General features: G+C 43.8%; 1 protein-coding gene across 8 annotated transcripts in view; it reads right to left on the minus strand.

The window, feature by feature from the left end:
- Positions 1–4,279: 4,279 nt before the first annotated feature.
- ADGRL3 (adhesion G protein-coupled receptor L3) overlaps positions 4,280–26,779 on the minus strand; it is a 478,112-nt gene continuing 455,612 nt past the window's right edge. For 7 of the 8 annotated variants that reach the window (XM_079307366.1, XM_079307362.1, XM_079307363.1 and 4 more), the window contains one exon: positions 11,991–14,883. In XM_079307366.1, the coding sequence (XP_079163492.1) occupies positions 14,078–14,883 (806 nt within the window). In that variant the 3' untranslated portion in view covers positions 11,991–14,077. Of the gene's footprint in view, positions 5,517–11,990; positions 14,884–26,779 lie in introns of those variants that run through there. The other variant, XM_079307369.1, reaches the window with a different exon arrangement.

The raw sequence follows: 26,779 nt of genomic DNA on the forward strand, positions 1-26,779 counted from the left end.
AAGATCTAGGAGAGCTATTAGCATGGATAAACAGGGCATAAGACAGGAAATAAAATTTAATTGCCGAGACACGAGTGAAACTGCCATACTTGCACATCAACAGAAACACTTAGCATGTGGGGTGTCTTACCAAGAGTCCAACAGAGCCATCACTCTTCAGCCACTCTTGAAACACTCTTCCTAAAGTTTAATTTCCAGTTCAGCCAGGAGTTATGAAAATGCTGCAAACAGTATCAGCCTCATCATTTTGGTGTGCATGAAGGAAACCCTCCTCAGCACACCCCACTGAGTTTGCTAAGGGCCTCTAAGCAACTTCCACAGGTGTTGCTGTTACTTTCCCAGTTTTTAAACAGAGTTACCTCCAGGTGGGCACACAGCTGATTAAAGCAGCTCCTAGCCTTCATACTTGTGTTTATTTTCATTTTTCCCCTAGTCTTTGTCAGATGCTTCTCCTAATTGCCCTAGAAGAATAATGAACAAACCTGTAGATTGAGAGAGTTTGGGTGGTTTGGCCTGTAAAAGGGAAAGCTTAGGAGTGATGTAATTGCAGCCATCTTGTACCTGAGGGAGTCAAAAAGAAACATGGGGAGGGACTGTTTGCTGATAGCAGTTCTGCAGTGGGGGGTTCAAGGGTTGTGAGGCACAGTTACCCCTAGCACCACTCTCTTGTGGTGCCATGCTCTTGAAGGCACAGCCCAGGGTGCTGACATGCAGAGTTTACTCCCCTTCCTGTACTGCCAGCTGGCAAGTAATTTTCCAGACCTACCTAATACTATGGTAATTTTTTCATGTTAATAAAATATGGTTGAGGAAAAAAAATCACAAGTGTGAAGTATGGGTGAAGACTCAGCAGGGGTGTTTCTGCAGTTCTTCAGGGAGCCAGCAATTCCTTCTGACCCTGAAACAAGAGATTGTAGGTGACAGGCTTTTCTTGATTTTACTTTTTTTCCCCTTTATTTCTTTAAACTGTAAAACAGCATAATATCTTACTAAAGCTCATTGTACATCACCTTATTGGTGTATTGGGTCAGGGAGTCCACAGGGTAATGAAACATTACTTATAACTACATTTAAGACTTCACCTCTTCATTGCCCCACATAGTGCCACTTGCTGTATTACCTATGTGCACTGCAGCACTCAATTCATCTTCTCTGGACACTACTTATTATTTTATAGGTCTCTAACATGTCACTTCTTCTGTGCCTTTGCACTAAAAATATTTCTAAATGGCTCCTAACAGGAAAGTCTCTGCTTTCATTTCATAAATCCTTTATGTCTCCTTATTCCTTGGTCCCTGGGAGAAGCAGCATGGTCCAAAGAAAACACATGCCATCAACTGGGAACCTGGGATTAAGCCTCCCTGGAATGTTACACCCTTAAACACTCATTGTAGCCCAGCCACTTTCCCAGCTGCAATGCACAGTGAGCAGATGTTTTCCTTGCCCCCTTTGACCAGGCTTTCCTCAAGCTGCTGCAGGGGATATGGCCCATGTGATGGAGACACAATGTACCTGGAACTGGGATTTTCTTGTAGGATAAGGCAGCAGAAATCACCACACACGTCCAGGAGCTCCTGCCCTTGCACTGGCTGGCAGCTCCTTGTTGCTTTGTTAAACCTCCAGCATAGTGTATATTTATGGGATATTTATGTTGACTTTGACACACTACCACTCGGATCTCCCGTATTAGGGTTGCATTGTTTTTTATGTGAAATATCGCAGCAGCTAATTGCAATTACCAGAAAGCATATACAAGAGAGCTCGTTGATTGCCAGTAGACAAAGACACTTTGGAAATCTTGGATTTTGCTCTAGATGAAAGCCTATAAATTTTAAAATAGCAACCACGTTATCGTTTACAATTTCCGTTTGCGAACAAATTCCGCTAAACAAAATTGGCGGCTGATTAAGTAAACATTTATACATAAATAAAACAGTGAAGATCTCTTCAGTTGTTGAGATGCAGCCAGTTCAGTCTCTCGTAAATAATACAGTGATGAATTCTGGCGTTACAGTGCATGATAAAGCTACCTGGCCTCAAAGTCTGAGGCAAACTAATCCATAGGCATGAATCAATCAGTTCATTTCAGTCACACCAGCGTTATATAAATGTCACCAAAATCAATGCCTCGAAGATATAACAGATTAATAAGTCCTCATGCGGTACATCTAACTGGGATGCAAACCTACAGCAGATAACTTCACGCTGAACACAGCTATACAAGTAGTTTGAATAAGTCATTTTAATAGAAAACTCAAGGGCAGGCCTGTAATGAGCAGGCGTGGATGAGAAAAATCTGGTGCATTATTAATTTCAGACAATGCCGAGTTCTTTTTCATAATGTACATTTTATTAATGTTTTCTGTGATAGCTTTTCATACCGGTTCACCACCAGGAGTACAGTAATTACAATGTATTAAGATTCATTCCATGCCTGAGGAGTAAGGAAGTCCAGTTACGATATGGAAAGCAAGTGAAATGTCAATCAGTATTGACTCAGGGCTGGATTAAATCAAAACTCTGCCGGGTGGGTTTGGTAACAGCACCTCCCACACACAATTTTCAGTGATTATCTGCCTCTCCCTTCTCACTGCTCATCTCCACGTGTGACCTGTGTGCCATCGATATGGATGCAGTGGGTGGGATTCATTGTTTTTATTAGGACTTGGGGTTGGTCTGGCTCATCTTTACAACTGTCATTTGTGGGGTGTCAGCCACTTTAGGGTTGGAGAGAAACACTGGAGGTTGTTGTAAACACCTCCAAGAATAACTAACTTTTCTAGACATAAAGGCAAGGGTTTAAGGTACAGGATGATGTGATTGTCTGGGGAGAGGAATTATTGGTGAGTATCCAAACAAAAAAAATTCCCCATTCAACCCAACTCAGGGGAGTTCTGCTTTCCTGCAGTCTCGTAAAACCAGGGAATATCTTCTTTCCCGTAATTGCTGCCCCTGTGTTTTCCCCATGCTGCACCTCAAACTGCCCCAGGGTCAGGAAGCCTTGGGTTCAGGATTTAGCATTGCCCTTTGGGGCCCTAAAATCTGTGAGAATGGTCCCCTCATGTCTGTGAAAGATTGTGAATTTTCAAACATTTTGGAGTTATTCGTTTTGCTTAATACACTAGCTGACTTTCAGCACATTTCCAGCACAAAGTCAGGGTGTGTTGCTCATATCTTTCACTATTTTTCTTCCTGGAAAAAAGGCTAGCAGCCTTCACTGGGGAGGAAACCACAGCCCCCCTAAGATGATGGTCACCTTGCCTGGGGACACTGTACAAGGCTGGGGAAGTGGGCAAAGAAGTGTCTACATGTGGCAGATGAAAAGCACAGTGCCTCCCATGCACTGGTTTGATACATAAATAAATGGCCTGATAAATATATAAATCACGTGGCACTGGCAGTTGTTAATGGTAACACACACAGCTGGATGACAGGAGGTATTCAAGTATTCAAGTGGATAAGACTATCCCTGCAGCTCACCTTGGACCACTGCAAGCAAATTATCACTCTAGATGCCCACAGCCCTCAGGAATTTGAGGCAGCTTTCAATTTCTGTTGATTGTCCCCTGTCCATTCCTTGCAAAGGTAAAGGGGCTTTGGCCCCAGTGCTGCGCTAAATAGTGCAACAGTTGTTTCATGCTATCTGCTTCTTCATGGGGAAGACACTTCACCTTGGCACTGCTTTCCTGCAAAATGCTAAGCTGAAGAGAAACTTCTACAACCAGAGAAAGTTACTGGGGGTAATTTTCAAAAATATGTTTTCTTCTCATGGGGCTTTTTTCTGATTTCAGTTTCTAATTTCATTCTCTTTTCATAACTTCCCTGCACTGTGTGAATCCGAACAGTTGGACTCAGAGTAAATAAGGCATAAGTAAGCTCTGGGTGGGGAATGATGAAAGGAAAACCCCAAAGCTCCATCCTGCCAGCACCCACGCTGGAGTGCAGCCCTGCTCTGCTGGCAGCGTTTGCAGATGAGCACTGCTGTGCCATTCCAGGGGACAGTGGGTGACAACTCAGTGCAGAGCAGAGATGTGTCAGCTCTCCCTCTGCCACCACCATCCCCCTGCCTGCCGAGCCTCATTCCCTGGAGACTGTGGGACACTACCCTGTGGACACTGCCCTGCACTCGTGCTGGACCTAACAGTGTTACTTATGACTCATTGAGTGTGCTGGGGTGTACAAAGGCAGCACAACACACACACCCATTTTCTCTCCTTGCTCATGGGCACAGCTACACACACAGGGGACCTGCAGTGGCTGGCAGCTCCCCGACCCAGACACAGCCTTGCACACGCATTCACACAGACACAGAACTGCACAGACAGGCACTGGCTGACATGAACACAGAGCATGTCTAGGCATGCCTCCATATACCCAGCCCAACACCATTAATAAGCCTTCAGGGATTGGTTTTTCCCTTTTTTTTTTTTTTTTTTTTTTTTAAACTGATGGGGATCACCACGCTGATGGGGTTTTGCATCCCTCTGATGATTTCTGCCCTTCCCACCCTCCCCCCTCCCACCACTGCACCAAGCAGTCCAAGAAGTCCTCTGTGGGCTGCAGCTGAGTATTTACACAGCAGAGACCATGGGACCAGTGAGTTCACCCTGTTTCCAGGGACTGGGGAGGAATGTCTGCTGAGTCCTCTGCTGGACAGGTCCATCCTCCTTCATCCATCCTGCTGCATCTGCGGGGTGAGCCTGTGCCAGCCTCCAGCAGGCAGATCCTGTGGGTTCCCATACATCCATCCCCAGCTCAGCTGATTGAGAAACGCTAGCTTCAAGATACTAAGGCTCATTTTTTTCTTTTTTTTTTTCCTCAAAAAAATATTTCTATTTACACAAGACAATAAAATCTGAGCAGCTTTCCCCCGAGAAGCTTTGGCCAAGTGGAGCTGCTGCTGGACACATGCGCCGGTCCCTATTTACAAGCAGCAGCTTCACTTGACAGTACTCTGCTGGCACATTCAGCTTCTTCTGGTGTAAGGACCACTTCTCTGTCCCTCTGGTCCTTGCCTTGTTGGCTCTTTGCACTGACAGGTCTGTATTTACAGCAGCAACCTGGATCTGGCAGGTTCCCCTTCACACAGCCCAGCTTGAGAGCATGGAGAGAGGCTCAGGATGGTGGACTAAGCACACTCAGCCATTTTTGAGTCAGTGGTTGCAGCAGCAGGTGAAACTAATTTCTTATTACAAAAGACGATTTTCACCCGTTCTGCTCATCTTAAAAAAAGAGAGGAGTGACCAGACGGCGAGGGTGTTCCCAGGGCGCTGCCGTGCGTGGGGCAATGGGAATCTCTCCAGGCTGTCCTCTCCGTGGAGATGCCAGGGTGTGCCGAGGGTTTGGTCCAGGCAGCTGCTCCAGCCTCTCCTGGGCGCAGTCCCAAGGGAGGCACAGAGGAGCTGGGGAGGTGCCCTGGCACGGGGCAGGCTCACGGGTCCCCAGGGGCTAGATGACACTGTCCTCCATGGTGACTCGCCTGAACACCGGCTCCTGCTTGGGCGTCCTTCCTCCTTCTGTGAAAAACAAGGGGACAGCAGGTAAACCCCTGGAGCACGACCTCTTGGAACACACAACCCTGGGAGTTTTGAATTCCTGTGCTTTCTAACACTAACCCCCCAAAGGAACACTGCTTTTAACTTGAGGCCTTAGAGAAGGCTGCCAAATTTAAGTGATGGAATTAAAAATCACAAAGGTGTGGTTAAAATAGAAGTGTGTAATTTCATTTAGTGAAGAGTTTTGAATTTGGGGTTTTTAGAATATAATAATAAGTATGGGACAAAATAGAAGTTTTTAAGTATTGTCTCTTTCTGTCTTCTTCCTTCTTCATGATTTCAAGTAGTATTTTTTAGTTAAAGAGTGCTACACTATGGGCCACAAGTGTTTAGTTATTAGATCGAAACTATAAATAAGTATTAATTCTTTATTAAACTGCTTAGCTTTAAAAAACCTTACAGCTAACTAATTCAACTCCATTTTATTCGCTTTTAGCTGAAAGTGCTACAAAACTCTCTATACTCTAAATAAAATTTAATAAACAACCAGGTCCAAACACAAAAAAATTGTCTCCTTATTGTTTCTAATCATAACTCTAAGTAAAAACAACAACAAAAAAGCCCAAAACCAAAAAAAAAACCAAACAAAAAAAAACCCCCAAACCACCCATTAAGTAGTGCAATTAACCCATTTACAGGACCCTGCAACCACCAGCAGCTATTTTCAAGATCGTTTCCATCCCCAAACAAAGCAGGGGATGCCTGGACTTGCCTTGAAAAGGTAAGCTCGGGGAAGGTGAATGTGTTTATAATGGGTGAGCATCCCATTGGGAATCTCCTCCCACCCCTTCTGCTGAATTTGGTGCTACAGTTTTGCCTGGCTTTGAGCCAGTAATTTGTTGTACAGCAGCACTGGCCACTGCTGCTCACTGCTCTGCAGAAGAAGAGTGAACTGAGGGTGCTCCTCTGTTTAGCACATCACTGAGCTGCAGCCACCAGTTTGTATCAACAGGGCTCGTTTGAGCAAACTGTGTTTTCTGGTGTGTCTCTCCCCACCCCTTGATAATAAATATTCAGTATAAATGACTGCAGAGTAAACAGACTTGTTTTGATATCAGACATTATCTGAAGGGCACTTTACATCCTGAGTGCTCTGCTTTACAGCTGCCTTTATAATACTGCAGCCCAAGGGAGGAAAGCACCTCCTCTCACAAGATTGTGTTGGGAGGATGCAGCCACACACACTCTGGGGTGACCACATAAAGGCTTATTCATAAATAATACTCCAGGGAGATCTTAATATGGGCTAAGCCCATTCAAGAAGCATCAAGAGTTATTCTGGAGCCATTTTCTAAGCATAAATTCTCTCCCTCTCTTTCTCACCCTCCCAAAACTGTTCTCTATGGCATCAAAGGGAAAGTGGTGGGGGCAGAACTGGCAACTTTTCAGGCATCTCCCAGCTTGGCCATTTTGGCTGATCTTTTGGGGTTTTCCTCAGGAGGAGGAGCTTTCATCCTTTCCTTGCTGCTCATCTCTCTTTTTTCCTTTTTTTCCTAAGTAGTGGGATGCATCTTCCCCTTTCATTCCCACTGCTGTTAGCTCAGTGGGTTGCTTTGCATTGCAGTACAAACTGCCAGCAGTGGAAAATGCCTGGGTGAACAGTGTGTAAAGAATAAAGAAAATAAAAAAAATCCCACCTATTTAATATGTAGCACTCTTCTTGGTTGATATCAACAGCAGCTTAAGCAATGAGGCTTTTACCTCTTAAGTTTGAATAAGTAAGCAAGAAGTGGGTAAGGGGAAGGTGGCCAAAGGGCAGAGCTGAGGTGCTGTAGTCAAAAAAATCTCCTATCTAACAGCAAGGGGCCCTCTCAAAAAAACCCAACGAAACCAACAAAAAAATCCCAAACACAAACCAAAAGGCTGCTTTGTGGAAAACCATTAAAACTTACATATTTTTTTTCTTTTTTAGGTGAGGAAACAAGGGGCTGGCCAGAACAGGCACCAATAGCCACAGCAAAGCTTTAGCTTGCCTCAAATATGCCTCCCATCACACACGGTTCTAATTCTCCATGTCCTTGTACTTCCCTCCAGCTGCCTACAGAAAGCACCTGAGAAACTCTTCTTGGCATATTTCAGCCAGAGGACAAAGCCTTGCCAGAAATTAAGGGCTTTTTCCTTTAATTCCCCCCCACCCAAAGTATATTTTCCCACACCCCCTTTGCAGCTTTTGTGCAATCAAGTCCTCAGAGGTGCCTGGGGCACAGCTGGGAGTGCCCACACAGAGCTTCTCTTTCCCAAGTGGAATACCCAGACATTCTCCACCCAGTTTGTTGACCCCTTGTTTTTCAACATTCATCCTCCAAAGCCATTTTTCAGTGGATACCACCACAGAATCACCAAGGACTTGTGCCCACTGAAAGGGGCACACAGGCTGCAGGGCTCACGTCTGCAGTGAGGTTTTCTGGCACAGGGACCAAAATTTAACTCTGCCTGAGATGCCTCCAAGAGAAGTGCGAGCAGACAGGCTGAAAACAGTTTTATTATTGCCATAATTTACCTACCAAGTACCCTTCTGCTGGAAATAACCTTTCCAAAGCTGTAACACAAGATGCAGTCCATTGTAAGAGGCAGTCTGAGATATTTGATCATCTGTACAAATTTTGCCACCACACCAGCTGAGGAGGTTGTGCAGCAGCTATGTTTGTGTCTTCAAAGTTGCTGTTTGGGGTTTTAAGCAGCACTACTAAAATACCAAGCATTTGCTTCCAACACATAATAATTGCTCTGTGTACCAATATTTTTTGTTTATTTATTGAGGTTTTAGCTTGGGTTTTTACATGTGTACAGTGTATTTAAGGAGTAGAAATATAAGAAAAGAACATAAGTGGAGGGTAAAGAAATGAAAAGACATAAAACACTTCGGATTATTGGTTTTTTTTGTTCTTGGCATTTTCCTGAAGAAGACTATCACCATCTGTCTGACATACTGAATACAATAAACAGTAAGCACCTGTAAAAAGCTATTTTGATGTGAAAAAAGGAAGATTTCCAAGCTATCCTGGCTAGTCTCAATATTTCAGCTTTAAACAGACTGCCTTTTCTGAACTGGGATGATAAATGATCTGGTGTATGATCCATGAGTTCCCAGGGCTTGCTAAAGCCTTTGGAAGAGCAGAACACGCCCTAAGCCAGCTACCTGTGCTGAAGGAAATGTCCCTCAGGCCAGAAAGGGAGTGCTGCTGCCTCCAGGGTACTGCAGTGCCCTCCCCTGACTGCACTGCTAATGCCCCAGCCAGGACAGTCACTGAACAAGCCAGGCTGCTCTCGCTGGGAGCACTGATCACACATTTTATCTGGCCTAAGCTTTACACTGCAGGATGTCCTCCATGCTGTTACCAGAGAGCCTGCAACAACATGACATTTATATAATGTTCATGAGCCCAGACTATTTAAACCCTAAAATATTCATTAAAGAAAATTTGCATAGAGTGTAGCTGAATGCAGCAGATAGCTAAAAATAAAGTACTTTTCTTTCTAAAGCTAAGGAGGAGATCAGGGTGTGACAGATGACCAAGCCTGTGCTCTTAGGCTTTCCTCAGACAGGTTTTTAATAAGATGAGCTATCTTTCTATCCCTGTTGACTAGGCAATTCTGCAGGGTATTACATTCTCCATACCCTAGTGAGATCAAGGGCACACAGGGGTGTGACAGAGAGGCCAGCTGGTCAGGGAAGGGGGTACAGGCAACAGGGACACACACACAGACACAGAAGAATCCCCAGGAGCTCAGTGCTTCCTTCCATCACCACTGTTTCCCCTGGCCCTCTGAGGGATCTCACTGCTTGTTACCTGGGGCAAGGGAGGAAGGAAAAAGAGTGGTAAACAGCTGCAGATGTCAAGGCATTAAAACCAATCAACAGGCAGAAATGAACAGGACCATGGTAAGCAATTTTGCCTACACAGTGCCTCCAAAGCTGTGATGGATACCCCCCTCCAGCCTACATGTCTTTCTTGGAATGTCTTTTGCCTTGTATTTCTCCGTCATGTTTCAGGGAGACCTTACAGTCTCTTCTGGCTCCTGCAGAAAATGGGTGGGAATTGCCTGCTGTAGTCAAGGTCTCCTTAAGCAGTAAGCTGATGTGTCAGCTCTTTATGGGATGGTCTGCAACAGGATTACACAGGAAAAACAACACAGTCCTGAACAGATTAGGAGTGAGTGAAAAAAGGTAATCAAAACTTTTAAGGCATCCTAAGATGATTTTCAGGAAAATGCAAAGCATAGAGCCTTGCACTTCTACATCCCTCCCTTCCACCTGCAAGAAAGGCTTTCTGAAAGGGAAGCTCTATCAATGGATCAACATTAACAATCCTCACTCCAAACATGCCTGGCAACTCATGCTCCCCAAAGGTGGCCCTTTGTTTTAGAAATGGTCTGTGTATCAACTGATGTTCTCATTAGATCAAGCACTACCTGTTTGACTCTATTTTGTCTGTTTTCAGCTGAAATTAGGATGTTTGTTGCAGTTGAATGAACAAAGCTTTGATCTTCTCCCTATAAAACAAATCTAGTTTGGTTTTCCTTGTTTTGTTTTGTTAAATGGAGCTCTATAAAAGATCCCTTGAGTACAGGGCTTATTATCCCCTTCAACCCAGCCTACACAGTTATGTGCCCCAAGCATGAGTATGGATTTAACACCATAATCACTACTGCATTTTCATCATGTTTTTTTCTCACATTCTTGCCTCGGCTCAACATTAAGAAATGCCTTAGAAATTTTGCAGCTTTCCCTCATACCCCAGGAGCATTGTAGGCTCCGAGGACTTAACAGGGAGTTGATTTCCACACGCTGCAGTCTGCACAGAAGACACTGTTGCCAGTCACATAAGAATTGTATACAGTGAGCTACTTATCAACAAGCACCGACCTTCACCATGCCCGTAATCAACTATCTGACACAACAAAATCTGTTCTCAAGGGGAAGAAAATGACAAAAATAATCTGTGTCCTGCTCTCCTTCATAAAACACTCCCACTATATTACAGTCTTAAACCATTTTTGGCTTAATAAAATTATTGATATACATTTTTCCCTCTATTTTCAGCTGTTTCCTAAGCCATAAGAAGCGCCAACAGTGCATCCTGTGATGTCAGAAAAGCCTGGGGACAGAAATAATCAGCTTGAAAATAAACAGTAACTTTGTTTTGTTTTTTTTTTTGCAATCAAACCACTAATAGGCATGGGTAGATTAGGAAAGAGGAGGGATGGAGGGGAAAAAGAGCTTGCATAGTGATAAACCTGAAATACATGAAAGATCTGGGGAAGAATGACCATTTGTAGTCAGAGAAGTTAAAGATTTTTCAGTAGGACTAAACTATCCCATAGCAAATCCACCACTGGGTTGTTCTTGCAGAGTTTCAGAAACACTGGTAAATGCCATGTTGATCACCTGCCTCCCACTTTACCATGATGATATTTGCCAGGGTGTATCTCACCCTCTGCATTAACTCGATCCCACCATACCCCTGGAAAACTTTTTTTTAGTCTAATGCAGTAAAAGACTTTTTACTTTCCCCAAAATAAGAGGTACCTCAGTTATTTAAAACCTCAGCAGCCTCTCTTGGGCTGCTGTGTGGATTGCTGTGACCACATGGGTGTGAATCACCTGCTGTACCTGCAAGAGTGGATCCACCAAGCACTGCCCACTTCCATCGCTGCTGGGATGGAAAATGAAATGAAACAGGGCGGCAGCATCAAGAGCCAGAGCACCTGGCTGGCCAGTGGCTGCTCTGCTATGAAGCCAGATGATTCCCCAATATTCCAATGGGAAATGCTCCCTTGCCAAAACCTAGACCTGGCAAGAGGCACTGCTGCGATCAGTGCTCGGTCTCACATGGAGTTTCTTCCCCAAGGTGTTTTGTCCAGAGTGGCTGCAGGAAGGACTCAGGTGACTCCAACCAGACTCTTTGCAGGCCATGAATACCACCAAACACCACCACCCCTGGTTCTCTTGCCCAAGAACACTCTGCGCTGCCCCAATGCGAGGACAACCCTGGGATGGAGCGGAACTGCTCCACTCCTCTGCTGCTGCGTTTATCCTCCAGCACTGGGAATACCTTGTCTAACACGTACCGCACCCCCTGCTGCAAGTCTTTTGGCTTTTATCCAGCATTATAGAGCTTGGACAGGCATAGCTTAGACGGAGGCAGCACCAAGCCCCTAAACCCAGGCAATGGGAGGACTTGGTGAAAAATCACTGGAAATTCATTATCAGTCATATCCAGAAGTGGTTATTTTCCCTGTAAACCTTTCCAGTCTGTTCTGTAGCTTTCTGTATTGCTGATTGCACTCAAGGGATTTGAAGGAGGAGGCTGGAGGAAAGCAGTGAAGTGCCAGTGGGCCATTGGCAGAGGTGGGGCAGGATGTGGCCAAGGATGGTGAGGGCGCTTGGCATATGCCCGGAGCAAGAAAATAAAGAGACACCAAACAACGACCAAGAAGGCCTAACGGGGACTTGTTTTACTCTTTGACATGCTACCAGCAGTTTTTAATCTCAGAAAACCCAAATAAAAATTAAAAAAAAAGAAAATAAGAAAATTAAGAAAAGAAAAAATTACAATGATTAAAAGATACGACACGTGAAACACTATACTCAAATAATCCGCGTGTCGTTGGCTACTTTATACAGTAGGCACAAAACAGACCTAGAATCACCTGCAACAAATGTCAACCAGTGCTGTTCTTGCCCCTCAACAAGTACCACCAGCCTCATATTTCTAGTCAGCCACAGCTGCATAACCTTTGTGCTTAAATTTCTCATCTTAGTCCTCCTTTCTTCAGCATTGGAGAGGAACAACACGACAAAAAAAGAGAGATTAATTGTACAGTACATACATACAGTATCTTCTAAATTGTGATCAGTTGTTTATTGGTTGGCAAACAAGCTTCACTTTTACAACAAATATTAGTAATGAGGTCATTCAACTGTTGAGACCGTACAAAATGGATCATAAATTAAAAAAAAAAAAAAAAAAAAAGAGAGAGAAAAAGAAGAAGAATTCATACTTCGTGCTGCTAATTTACCTCCAGAAAGCCTATGTTACTTAAAAACCCGGTCAAATAAATAAATTTCCTGTTAGGAAAAATAATGAACAGAGAGGACTTTTTTTTTTTTTTTTTTAATTAAAAATCACCGCAAAGTACTTTTTAGCACACTACTTGTCAATCTATGTTCTTCTTAACCACTGCAGTACAAGTGCCTAAACCGGGGACCAGACTGAGCCGAGAAGGCCTTTTGCTCCTCCAGGGAAATGCCATCTCCTGTGGAACCCCCCTACACTACAAACCCCCTCTGGGTCCCAGATGTGCCCCGAGGGCCTGGCTGGGGGGCTGCTCACCAGAGATGCTTCACAGGATTATTGTCACGATCGGCTGTGCACTGACAATGAGGAAGTTTGCCCTGCTCTAGTCTGCCAAAAGGTCTGCTGGCAACACGCCGGCTGAAAAAGGTTATACAGCAAGGAAATTAAAAGACTGCCTTGGCTGAAAAGAAATGGTGATGGTGTTACTAAAAATGGTCCTTAGAAAGTGATGTTTGGGGTTTTTTGTTTTTTTTTTTTTTTGTTTTTTTTGTTTTGTTTTGTTTTAGTTTTTTGCCCAGTGAGTTTTTTTTACTGGGATGGGAAGGGGACAGAGGGAAGGAGCAGTGGAAGAGGCAAAACAAAATTTAAAAAATAAAAATAAAAAAAAGAAAGAGTTATGAAAAACCTTGCTCCTACTGGTAGACAAACTTACAAGACCAGCACAACAGAAAAAAGTTCTTATTTTTTTTTTTCCACTACATTAACAGGGACGCAAGTTCTGGAGGAACAGAAAGCAGACTATATGTGCAATGCTAGTATCTGTACATTACATAGAAATTGTTCGCTTCTCTTTTTCTGCCATTAGTTTTTATCATCCGTTAATACAGCAAAATGTAAAATATGCCTTTAGCACAGGATTCTAGGATTCCCTTCCGTCTCATTAGATTTGTTTACATTTTTTTTGCTCCTGCAGCAAAGGGCGCTGCAGTGAAACCAAGTTGTGAGTGACCATAACCCATGATGTGATCTGGATTGGTAAGAAAGAGTTTTGCTAGCTTGTTTTACGCAGCGCTCCCACCTAGATGCGTCATCGCTACTAGTTTCAAATGCACATTTTTGGCCTTTTGTTATTTTTTTTTTCTCCCTCTTAAATCAGGTCCTCGGTATTAAGAGCAACACAGCATCAAGGATTGTTTAAACAAACACGGCATAACTTGAGAAGGCCACGAAGTGTGCCGTTATCTATCTCTTTCATTAACATAATGAAGTCTGTCTGGAGGGAAGATAAGGATGGGAAGATAAGGGGGGGCACAGCAGTTACTGTCCTCTCCGGGCCGGCCTAAAAATTCCAGTAAAAAAAGTCTGAGAATTTCCTTTTGAACAGCATGAAGATTTAGGAGTACACACAATATTACCACTGTTTGGATTAACTCAGAACAGTAAACCGAGCGTTACGGAGAGGCTTTTAGTTGTCTCTTTGCTTAATTTTTGCTGAATCTTCTATAGACTAGTGACCAAGTGAGCGGGTCCTTTTGCATTGCCGTCCGGGGAGGCTCCCTCTTTGTTTGGCGGGACTATAAAACCGTCGCTGCTGCCTCGACCTAGCTGGTAGTAAGTGTGTAGCTGATGGACGTGGTTCCTGGAGCCGAGGTTGGGCATGCTTTTGTAGTAAACGTCGTCGGCATCGCCGCCGCCGCTTTTGGCTGGTGGAGGATCGGTCTGGGTGCTGGCGGCGACGCTTTCCGCCATGGGCATGCCAGCCAGCGCGGGCATACTGGTGTAGAGAGAATCCCTGTTGGGCGACTGCAGGTCGTCCGTGTGCTCGTTGGTCAGCAGAGGGAAAAAGCTCTCGCTGTTGTCCTGCGGGATGCGGCGCCGGCTGTAGAGGTGGGGCTGGTGGTTGTCCGCCGAGTACACGCGGGGAGGCAGCAGCGGGGCGTCCGACTCCTCGTGGATCAGCTCCAGGCCCAGGCTCTCCTCGTGGGTGAAGGAGGTGGCGTCGTCCAGCACGATGGCGTCATCCTCGCTCCCGCCGCCCACGCTGTTGACGAGTTTGTTCATCAAGTTGCGGCTCTGCTCGCTGGAGCGCTCGTGGTTGTTCAGGTAGGAAGGGATGTAGTTGGAGGTGAGTTCCTTCAGGATCTTTTTCTCGAGGGCGTTCTCCGTGTGGTTGTACCCGCGGTCTAGGATTTGCACGCAGTTGCTGAGGTACTCGCCGCTGGCGATGCTGTAGCTGTTGCCGTGATTACCATTCAGTGGTAGAGTATCCGTGACACTTGTATCCCTGGCATTGTTCAGAAGCCCCTCTGAAAAACATTACACAAGAGAGGGTGACTTGTACAAACAGGACACTCATGCAGGATGTGCACACTCAAACCCCCTTCCTAGGCTGCCGCGGCTGCTGGGGCTGGGCACCAAGGAGAGCGTCGCGGCCAAAATGGGAGGGCGCAGCTCCATCTAACCAGATGGTGGTCAAGGGCTTCCCACCAAAAAAAAAAAAAAAATAAAAAAAAGGAAAGCACTGTCAAGTGTGTGACTTGATATGGCAACATCCAGCCAGAAGGATAAACTCTCCTGGCCAGCATTGTCCTACAGCTCTTGCGCTCCATGTATTCCTGGGGGAGCTGAAAAATCATGAGTCTGGGCTGGTCCCAACTGCCCTGGCTCTAGGAGATTTGGAGGAAGGGGGCAATTCCTATCAGCTGAGGCAAAAGTATTTACAGCCCAGGCTAATCACTACCAAAACTTCATTTGAGAGTGTATCCTTCCTAGAGGAAAAAAGTCTGCTCTCTCCTTTTGCTGGGCAGGCTGTCAGGAAAAATAAAGACATAAGGACTGAATGGCAGGATTCAGGGAGTAGCAAAGGGAAGGCACAAAGTGCTTCCCAGCCCAGGATTTTTGGAACAAGGCCAAATGTCCTAGCTCTTCTGGCTTAAGGCACAATCAAAATTATTTACTCCACACTGGCCAGGTGGGGATTTTCTAATACAATTGATGCTAGAGGCAGCTGTTCTGGGGTCTTGTGAAGCCTTTAAAAATAGCTCCTATTCCACCTGCAAGGTTAAAGCAGTGGGTTCAGCAGAGGGTACAGCAAGTACCATCACTGCCATGGTATGGTGTGCTCATGGGAACCTGAGGAGTAGAAGGGCCTTGGGGTGTCCCTATTCCAACTGCCTATTGCATCCCTATAGGTGTCTCAATGCTGACCATGTAAGGCTGGAGCTCAGCTCTTTCCCAAAGCACTACGGGAGATGGCAGGGAAGTGCTTTGAGAGCAATGCCAGCATGAGTGGGCAAGGGATAAGAAAATCAGGCCCAGCAGTTAAGCCACCACACTTTCTTTTTTGGGATCACTGGTCCCCTTGGAAGGACAGCAGGCGTGGGGATGCATGAAATGACTTATCGACCTCTCAGCTAAGGGCTTCTGGCATTGCCAAAAAACTGGCAAGCAACTCCCAGCAAGGCACAGTGGATCAGAGAAGCCATTAAACTGACAATTTCAGATGAACAGTTGCTCATACCATGCTTAGTACATGGCATGTGTACCTTCTGAAAATACAGGATTCAGTCTATATCTGCGATGGAGTAGTTGCTGTATGTCAAGGGCTGGAAAGCGCTACTGAAGGCTTCTTCTTGCTTTTGAGTGAAATGCCTCAAATGTGCCGGTCACCTTTTAGGTTTCTGAAGCTTAAAGGGTGCTGCTGTATCCTGGTCTCCCCAGCAAATGAGGGAGCTATGCCAAAAAATCAACTAGCCATCACAGACATAGAGCAAAGCCGTTGATTTTCACGGTGAAAGCTCTCCAACCGAGTCACGATGCTTGGGGAGAAATGAAAAGTGAGCATTTTTGGGGGAGGGCCGTATGCAATGGGTGACAGGTACAACAGCATCTGTTTGATGGTTACGTTGAGTAACGCATGCATTGAGGCACTGAGCACTGTGCTCCTGCTGCCAATGCATAGATCTGGGGTTTGGTGCAGAAATAACATGGGAGGCATTGCAGGTGAGAACAGAGTGGGGCTGCAATGAAACGCGCCGTATAAAAACGCCATGACCTCGCAAATAAAAACATGAATTTGGGAAAAAAAAAATAAAGCATACACAACTAAAAGAGAAACTATGCTGGTAAACGATACCACAAAAATGAAAAATAAACAAAGAATGCACCATCTAATCTCATCTATATATATATGTACACATACATATATATATACACATACATACACACGCATACACATATAAAAACATATGTCTATTCATAGTCTTTCGATTTCAAAACTGTGAGAATAATTTCCTTTATTAACTACATCATCTATATGTGATGCAATAAAAGTGAACTAAAAAAAATTACATTTGATATGCAATGTTTAGCTTTACTCCCATACTTGTCTCTCTGTAGGGCTCTAAACGACAGCATGAAGAAAAGGAAAGAAAAAACAACAAGTAAGCTTACAGCGACAGTAGGAGAAACATGAGTAAAAAGCAAATTGATGATATGCAGAAAAGAGAGTTAACGGAAATAATTTCCACTGCCCAGAATACATGAATTTGTTACAAGGTTTATTTCAGGTTAAAAATATTGACATTTTAGACAGAAAAAGAATATTTTACGCGCAATATTCAATAGTCTACATTTTTATTAAAAAATTATCACATTTAAACTGTTTTCCAATGCCATTATAAAATGTTCAGCGTTCAACACAAATGAAGAAATAATGCCAGGAAATTTAAGAAAAGTCTAAAGCTGGTAACGATCATGCTTGAAAAGACAGGCACTGTCATTGTCACTTCCAAAATCTTAAAATGAATAGCTTTACTTACTGTTAGGTATAATAACCCCAGCAGTTGAAACTGAAATCCTTGCTAAAAATGTTTTGCCGTCCATCTTTTGCAACAGTGCTTTGTAAGAGTATGACTTTGCTCATCATGGGGCTGCTGGCATTTTACAAACTTTGGTAAGTCTGATTTTTACTTTAACCAAACATATGGCAAACTACATGGACTTGGCAAAAAAAAAGAACAACAACAAAAAGAGAGGAATAATAGTTTGAATAATGGCATTGCTAAATGAAACTAGTAAGAAAGGATTAAAACAAGAAAAGTTAGAGAATAAGATGAAGAGGCAGTGATAATGCCCACTCTTCAGTGGTCTGTGGCATGTTGGATTTTAAGTAGAGCTTTTTAATGATCATTTAATGCTTGTGAACACCTTCTCTCAAAATTAGTTATGACAAAAGGTGTTGGGATGTTTTCCTGCTTTGGAGAGACTGAACCCGTGTATGTTCCTCAGCTTCCAAGGACAGTGAGCACTCAGCCCCTCACTACCACCTCCTCCTTCTTTTACACTCTGTGTCCTGTCAAGGAATCACTTATGCCACTGGAATTTTGGCCTTTTAGGGTCTGATTCCCCATGTCTCCCCAAGGGTAATGTTCAGGACTTCCTGCCCCTGGTGATTATCTACCACAGTTGTGGCAGCTTTGGCTTAAGCAGAGACAATATTTTAAAAGACATAACTGGGGAGGGGAAAAGAAATGGATGGACCAGATCAGTCACTTGGTCCTTAGGGTGTCCTGCCCCATCCATGGCTAGAACCAGCAGTGGTACATGAAGGTGCAAAATAAATCACAGCCTTAGTGATGTTGAATGGGTTAGTTGGATGGTGCTAACAATGCATCACTGCATGCCAACCACAGCCAAGGCACACCCAGAGATGATGACAGCATCTACTTTTACAATGCACTCTTCTCTTGCTTTAGCATTCCTGCTGGTGCAGCATCCATAAACCCCAAAGGGCCACCAAGACTACCAGGCCTGATTGGTTTTGTTACCCTTCATTTCTGCCACGAGATCTCCTAATATTCACAGCTTGTAATTTTCCAGGAACCTAACCAGTTTGAAAACTAATAGCTATACCAGTTCTATAGTCATTAACTAACTTGCAGCCTCTTGAAAAGAATGGGTTGGGTTCTGCTACCTTTGAAGTCAATTGCAAAGCTCCAGGAGCTTAAGTGGGACCAGATTGGTCCCATTCTCTTTCTTCACCTCTGATGGATGAAGCCTGGATAGGTTTCTTTGTTACTTATCTGTGTTGAACAGAATAGCACTTGCAAAAATATTATGCTATTTTTGTAGAATAACATTCTGTTACCTCAGGTAACTGTATCAGATTCTAAAAATTTGAAAAACACAAAATTATTAAAATACACGTAACGCACATTTCTGCCCAAATTGCTTGGATTCAGTTGAAGCACCCAACCCTGAACATCAGGACTCCTCCTAAGGCAAATGCTGCCCCAGCATTACCTGTTGCCATTTGATTTAAAAGACTCCCACACCTCAAGGTTATCTTGTAAGAAACTAGTCAGAACATCAAAGCTCATTTCAACATTTGCAGTACACTGAAATTCTTAAAATTCAGAACATTTAATGTATAACAGTAGCCCCTTTTTAAAAAAGCATTCTTGGAAGTAAATTTATTGCACAAAGTTAGCATAGATTAGGAAATTAATAAACAGCAAAAAGTCAAACAGGTGTGCTTTCCTTGTGCTTTGAATGCAAATACCCTATTGATACAGTTCAACATCTATTTCTGTCATAAACAACATGCTGCCATCGAGTACAAAAGGGGCTTTCCAGTTTGCATTATAACCATCATTATTTTTCCTCTCTTGGATAGCCCTTACTGGGAAGTGATGCCTTCATTGAGAGTGGAGAACTGACAGAGTGCTGGCACACTTGCACTGGAATGCAGTGCTACTCTGCAGTGATTCAGCCACCTTACAAGACCAAAAAAAAAAAAAAAACCAACCCCAAAAAAACCCATGGAAGGGGCAGAGAAGGATGGAGCTGTCAGAGCTCCATACTCCCATCTCCTTTTCAGGCCCTACTTAAACACATCTGCCTCTCCCTCACAGAAGCACCAGGACATCAACTTACAAACACTTGTACCTTCCCACAGAAACCAGAGCAGAGACAAACATGTTTGTGACAAGAGAGTGATTTCCATAGCAGAAACCTCCATTAGGTACAATTGACTCTGCCTGTCTCTTTTCTGTTGCCAAAAGGAAGATATCAAAGATTATCTAGATTCACTACACCTTTTCTCGATTATTTTTTCCCTTAGTAGCACAGATAAAATGTGTAAATGCAAACGGCAAAACATTTCTTATCTCAGCTCTGCTCTTTGGAGTTGGCCTACACTTCTTGCTTCAACTGTCATTTTTCTTAGAGATCAAGGGCAGATTTATTTTATTTTGCATTTTACTCCCTGTGCAAACCCGTGCACTGCTGACCACATTTCTCCAGGCTATTTCAAATGAGAGCAGCTTTGGTGGCAAAGGCCAGTTTAACTTCACTTACCTTCAGTGGTGTTCCTGTATCTGAAATGAATGGTTTAACAAGGAAATGCACTGACAACAAAGAGAGGAATGGATGTGTCTGACAAAACACACACACATACACACAAGTCCAAAGCAATACAAAAGCAAGGAGACCAAATTAAAAAAAAAAATCAAAATCAAAACTCTGTGAATGCTTTGAGTAAAACTGACAAGAGTCTTCCAAAGTGATTTGGATCGCTCATGGAAAAATAGCATCTGGAAGATGGAAAGATGCATTGAAATGAAAGGAAGGGGAGGGGATTTTTTTTTGTGCCCAGTTTAAAAAAAAAAAAAAAAAAAGTGTGTGTGTATGTGGGGAGAGAAAAAGAAAAAGGAAGAAAAAAAGAAAAAAATGGGCCAAAATAAGCCACAGAAAATGGAATTCTCACTAGAAAAATTAGAGAGAAACTCCAGCACACCTTGTGCGTTGTACATGCTGACAGAAGGGTTGTTATAGACCGCCGATTCCCCGAGCAATGTATTATAAGGGTTGTTAGTGCCATGAGGACGAAGCAGAGCATTGGTTATAAGATGATTAGCCATGGCTCCTGGAGCAGCCCGATAGAAAGACAGAGAAAAAAAACAACAAAAAAGGTCAATCAGGCAAATGTGGTATTAAAAAAAAGGGAAAAAGAACATTCAGAATGACAACAGTTGAAATAGTCCTGATTACAAGCAGCCAGCTAATTAGACTCGGAAAACTGTATGCCACTAAAGCAGAACAGATGTTACTGACGATGCACAAATCCAAACCAACGCAAAAGAAAATGTATCAGAAAGCGGATAAGCTACATTTATGGTGGTTCCCCAGTTGCTTGGAGTGTAAGCAAGGCTGCGCCCACATGCTTGCTACAAAGAAAGAAAGGAAGATGGCAGCCTACACAATGTGGGGGGAAAAACTCTCCAGAAAGTGCCAAATGAATTAAAAAAAAAAAAAAAATATATATATATATATATAATGACTAACAGACAACAGCACATTCAACTCCTACTATGTGCTAGGATCTCTTTTACTGGTCCTTCACATCACATCTATATCAAAAAAGCAGAATTAAAGAGAAAGGATGGAGAATGCAGCCTCTCCAAAGGCTCTCAGCATTTCTCAGACAGCAGCTGTTTCTCATGTCTAAGAGGGCAAGTTTCACTTCATCTACTTCTCTGATACATGATACAGCCATCAAGAACATCCACAAACGCCTGAATCCATCCTGGAAGGTGAGAGCACTACAGCACCATCAGGCATTTCCATCAGGAATGAGAGTGGCCATGAGTGCCTGTCTCAAGGCTCTCTGTGTGCCCCATAAATACCTTGTTTCCCCACTCCTGCACCTCTTTGCTGCTGTTTCCAAGCACTCAGTCAGCAGTTGTCCTTTGCTCTTTGGTTTATCCCTTGGAGATGCAGCAGCCTCTGAACCTTTTTGGGATCATCATGGCTTGGCAGGTGGCTGCCAAGACCCACCTCAATTCCTACTGCAGGCATCAAACCAGGAAGCTACAGGATGAAAACGCCTTTGGCCCTTGCTCTGAACTTCTTCTAATCTTCAGAGATGTGACCAGATAAAAAACCTTGCCCCTCAGGGCCATTCCCACTGACCATGGTTTTTAACCTCCAGAACCAAACTGTAAAGACAAAACCTTTCCGCCAGGAAAGTAAACCATTGGTGGGGCAACTGGAGCTAGTTAGGACAGGACTGTCAGAGGGCTCAGGTGACCTGGCTGTCACCAACACTGGACAGCCTCAACACAAAGAAGTAATTGAAAAGCCAATCCTCAAAACCAGTGACCCTTTCAGGAGTGCTTCACCAGTGTTGGAGGCATGGAGACCCCATCTGCCTCTGAGGTGTGGAGGTGGCCCTGTGCCAAGGTGAAGGCTGTCTTTGCAAGGAATGTAGGGCACTGGGTATGATCTCTGGATGGAGTTGCTGGGGTCCTCTGGCTAGTACAAATCCCCTTAGCAGGCAGTTCTCTGAAAGCTCACACCTACTAATTATTTACAGAAAGGCAAAAAGCTGGCCAAGCCTCAGGCTAGGAGGAGGCTGCCTCCTGCCATGCTTGTGTGCCAACCTGGGATGGCCATTTCCCTGTGTCTTTGCAGGTAGAGGAGAGAGCAGGCTGTTCCTTGCCTGTCCCCCATCATCCCCCAGCACTTCCCAGCCCCAGGCATTATGGCATTAGCAGATCACTTATTCGGTCTTTTGAGCACAGGACAAAGTAGAAGGCAGCGTTGTATGGGGGCTGCATGCCAGGGAGGCTCCTCGACACATGCAGCTGGAAAAAAAAGACTTGTTTTCTCTCACCTGATATTTTTGTCTATGCTGATGGAAAGCAAGATGAGCTGCTGTGTTTGAAAATAAGGAAACAAAGCTGTCTCCTGTAAGAAAACATTACACGAACGCTTAACTAAGTAACTTTGAATGTAACTAATAGGTAAACGAGTCAATTCTTTCTTTCTGGTAATGTGCTTTCTCTCAATTTCCCACACATCTGGGATGAGGGATTGTAGGAACCATTCCTCTTCTTGAGCTAGTTTTATACAGTGAGCACTAAGGCCATTAAAATTGTTTCTGCTTTCATCTCACTTTTAATCAAGCCAGGCCATAAAAGATTCAAAAAAGGGCTCACTTTTATACAAGTAATGAGAATGTCCAGAGTTAATGCCAGTCATAAACTCAGAAGTGATATAATCCTCCCATTTGAGATTTAACCCAGTCTCTAACTCAGTCCCTATGAGAACTGGTATGAAAAATACATCCATGGTGGGCTTCTGAGAACTTTAGCTTGAGGCATCTTTAAATATCAGCTGCCAGAAAGAGCATCTCAGTCAACAATACATCCATGGCCTGATCTTGTCCAGTGAGCCCCAGCAGGCAGGAAATTGCTGATCCCACCATGGCTGGGCAGATAAGCTGTGTTGCATGAGGGATGCTCTCTGTGACAAGAAAGAAGGGATCAACCTGTGCAAGCACTTACATGTAGGTTTTGCTTGCCTACATTTGCCAGCGTGGTGGGCTCTGGAATGAGCTGAATTCACACAAATATGGCTCTTCCAGCCAACTTCTAATACAGATCCACGATTCTGACTATAAACTTGGCAAAAAAAAGTTGAAAATACTGAATAAGTAAGCCATTTTTGCTCTAGGGTGTGTAAAAGACAGGGCTTGTTATTACAGCCACCCATTCCTGTATGCAGCAACTGAGCAAAAATATTCCATCTTCTGCTTTCCTCTCCCTTGATTTCATTAGGATTTTTAAATTTACTGTTCAAAATGCCACTTTCAATGGCAGTGCTGACTAAGTCTCCTGGTGCAAATCCAAAATAAACCCTCTGCTAAACATGTTCAGATATCTTTCAATACTTTCAGAGATCCAACTGGGCCCTAAGCACTCTGCAGCAAATTCCCATCATGGTGAGCTGGCAAACTTCATACTGTCTGCATGACACAATACATGTAACTTTGGCATTTTAAATAAAAATGGTATGTACTCTGTATTCATAATTTTGTGCTCTAGTTTCTTACTAACTGCTCTTAAGTTGCAAAATTCCAAGCCTGAAAGGGTGCTGAGAGAGGATTGCATCCAGGGTCCAAAAAGCCCCCAGTTAAAGGTTTTGACAAAAGAGTATTATACCAAAAAACCCCCAAAAACCCCCACCAAACCAAACCCCTTGTTATTTGGTTTCTCTTTCTCAGGAGAAAGAAAGAAAAATGTAATACCAGCCATACATTTAAGTATCATCCTGGCTTTTTCATACCACTTTATCATTGCTATAGCAACCAACAGGACTATTAGGAAGAGAGGATTATGTCTGCTGATGAGGCAGGAGAAGAGGAGCAGGTAGACTATGGAGCTCTGGCCTCATTTGCATGAAAATGGCCTTGTAATAGGAAGCCAACAAAACCCCAATAAAGTAAGCACAGGATCACAGCAACATGCTCTCCCAAAGCACCACAGGGAACAGCAAAGAGGGTAATTCTGCAGTGCTGTGTGTGGGTGTCATCACTGGGGCTGCAATTACAAAGGTCAGTGCATGTCCAGGGACCCAAAACCCAGAAAGATCAGGGGTGCAAGTGCCTGTTGACCACCTGAATCTCCTCCCTGTCAGAGCACTCTTGGGATGGGACCCTTGGCAGCTCTCTGGCCTGGCGTTGGCCATGTGCCTAATATCCTCAGCAGGCAGCAGTTATCAACACTTACTTTTATTTATTCACTTACTGCTGGATCCTCAGCTCTCAGCATCTGTGGTGCAACACAGATCTCTCCCAGCAAACCCCACAGCCCTGTGCCATCCTTGCTTTCCTATATTCCAGCAACAGCAGTCCCTACACAAATCCCTCCTTTGCCATCTGCTGAGCCAGCTAAGCCCATCACACAGCCACCATTCTTTATTTAGTTAGGGGAACTGCCTTCTATCCAGCTGTGCTGTATCACCTTCAGTTCTGCTAGTCAAAGGCACCCTACTGAAAGCAAATGCATTCTGTTTCCAAACCCCTATAGTGCTGTGTACGTGTGGGAGCATGAATTTGGGGTTGGAAAAAAGATGGGTTCAAAGCCACAGGTTCACCTTTTACAGCATGATGCTATCATCACAACCAGCAATGATTTACACAGCAGAACTCACATCTCTACAAAAATGTTCCTTGCAACCCCAGCAGTACAACTACTGTCCCAGGTCTCCTTGTTTCCACTGGTATTCAACCAAAGTTCAGAGCAAAACACAGCTGCCAGGTTAGCTCTAATATCCAAAATTACATTAAAATTTGGGTTTCTGGAAAAGCCAGTTCAAGGCTTCCTGATACTCAAGTGAAGGATTTGCAGACTGTGATCACAAGGAGAAAGAAATGATGGTGTTTCAGAAGGCAAGTATTGGCTGGTAACACACTCCTGCCCCTCTCACAGCATCGGTGACCCTCATGATTCAAGCACCACAGATCAGGCCACACTGAATTTAACAGGCCAGGAGGAGCCATGGCCTGTGCTCAGGGTGCAGGGGGAGATCTGGAGAGCTGCACTTTTGACTTGCAAACTGAGAAAAACCAACCAGGGCAAAGAAGATGAATCCCACAATTTTTAACATCACTGTAACTAGACACAAAGGATCCAGATAGCTACACTTAGCTGCTTTCTGTGGCTATGAAAGCAGGTATTATTTTAATGACTATGCAACCAAATGGTGCCTTTTCCTTCCTTTCTAAGACAGATATTGATGTCCTTGATGCAGGACAATACAGAATACAGTGATAATTTTTTGGAAGAGATTTGTGTAATGACTGTGTGGGGAAACTGCACCTTGTTAAACACAAGTATGGTTTATTCACTCACTGAAAGCAAAGGATGAAAATTATGATGACAAGCACATGTTGCCAGACTCTAGACTGCATCACTCAGGAACAAAATTCAAAAGAACTTCTTGTGGGCAGCTGGCTGACAAAGCCACACAGGTTACTTTGAATCATCTGCATGGTCTACCCAGCTGGAAGGGAAATGGATTCAACTGCTCCTCCAGATTTTCTGAATAATACTGTCACTCACCATGGCTCTGCCTGGCTGAAAGGCTTTGAGCAGCACTGCTTTAACTGGGATCCTGTGTCTGCACAGGCAACACCACCCACCACCAAGTATCTTCTTTGACTTCTGGTCTTTTCAATTGCAAACCAAAATATTTTTGGTATGTGCACTTCAGCAGGGGATTGGAGAAGTTCCCCCACTGCCCAGCAGATGTGACAAAAGAGCAGCTTTGTTGAGAAAGGAGAATGGACCAGCTTACAAATTTAATTGGATGAACTATTCAATGCTTAAAAAATTCCCATACAAAATCAGTATTTTCCAAATCAAGTATTTTCACTTTTTGTTCCAGAAAATGGCTGGTACGAAAGCTGACTTTTACTTTTTCATATGATTTCAACTTTTTATTAAAGTAGAAACAGAAATAGTTTAGAAAAAATACATCTGAGTCATAATAAAACATTTCATTGCCTCTGACCCAGCAATTCCAAAATGTAGATTTTCTTGGGCTTTTTTTTTGTTTGTTCCAGAAGAAAATATATGTACTGCTGTGTTTTCCATCAATCTCAGTCCTGTTTCCTCCCTATTTTGCCAGCAATGCAGCTCCCTGTCTGCCAGGTAAGGGCACAGTGCTGTACTCCTGCCTGCTCTGATTGCACCCGACTTACCTTGTGGTTCACATCCACCCTCAGCTTCTTGCACATCAGACTTTAGACCACCCTGCAGGGACAAGTGACAGCCAGGAAGAACATGGACCGTTCCCTGGAGGTGGAACAGTTCCTGAGCTATCATGGGACATGGTTTAGCTTGGACACAAATGATGTGGTAAGAGCTGAGTCTTCCTCTAAGTGTCCATTAAAACCACCATAACACACCTGCCTTACCCTAAGTGTAGTACATAGCTCAGACTTGAATGTCACTGGAGTAGCCTCTCTGCACTGATTTCAGTTTGCAAATTCTGGCTGGTTTTATACTTTGCTCAGTATTAACTTATTCCACTTTGCTCCCAGGGAAATAAAAGTAGCTTTGTAGGAGTCAAAGCTCTACTTTTCTTTGAGACTTTCCTTACCAGCATTCCACAGTGTCCTTTTATATAGGTAAAGCTTTCAAGTATTTAATGAATCCTGGTCTTCCATGTGTTCACAATTTGTTCTAACAATAAATGCAATTATGACAAGCAAAATCACACGTATTTGCTGGAGGACAACAGGTATTTTCAGCATTTTTCCAAGTTCCTTCCAACGAATGCTCTGACACTTAGATTTATTGAGCTCTGTTCTTATAATAGCCAACAGGATTCAGTTAATAAACTTCAATAAAC

Source organism: Erithacus rubecula, assembly GCF_903797595.1.
Source record: "Erithacus rubecula genome assembly, chromosome: 5".
NCBI classification, from domain to species: Eukaryota; Metazoa; Chordata; class Aves; order Passeriformes; family Muscicapidae; genus Erithacus; species Erithacus rubecula.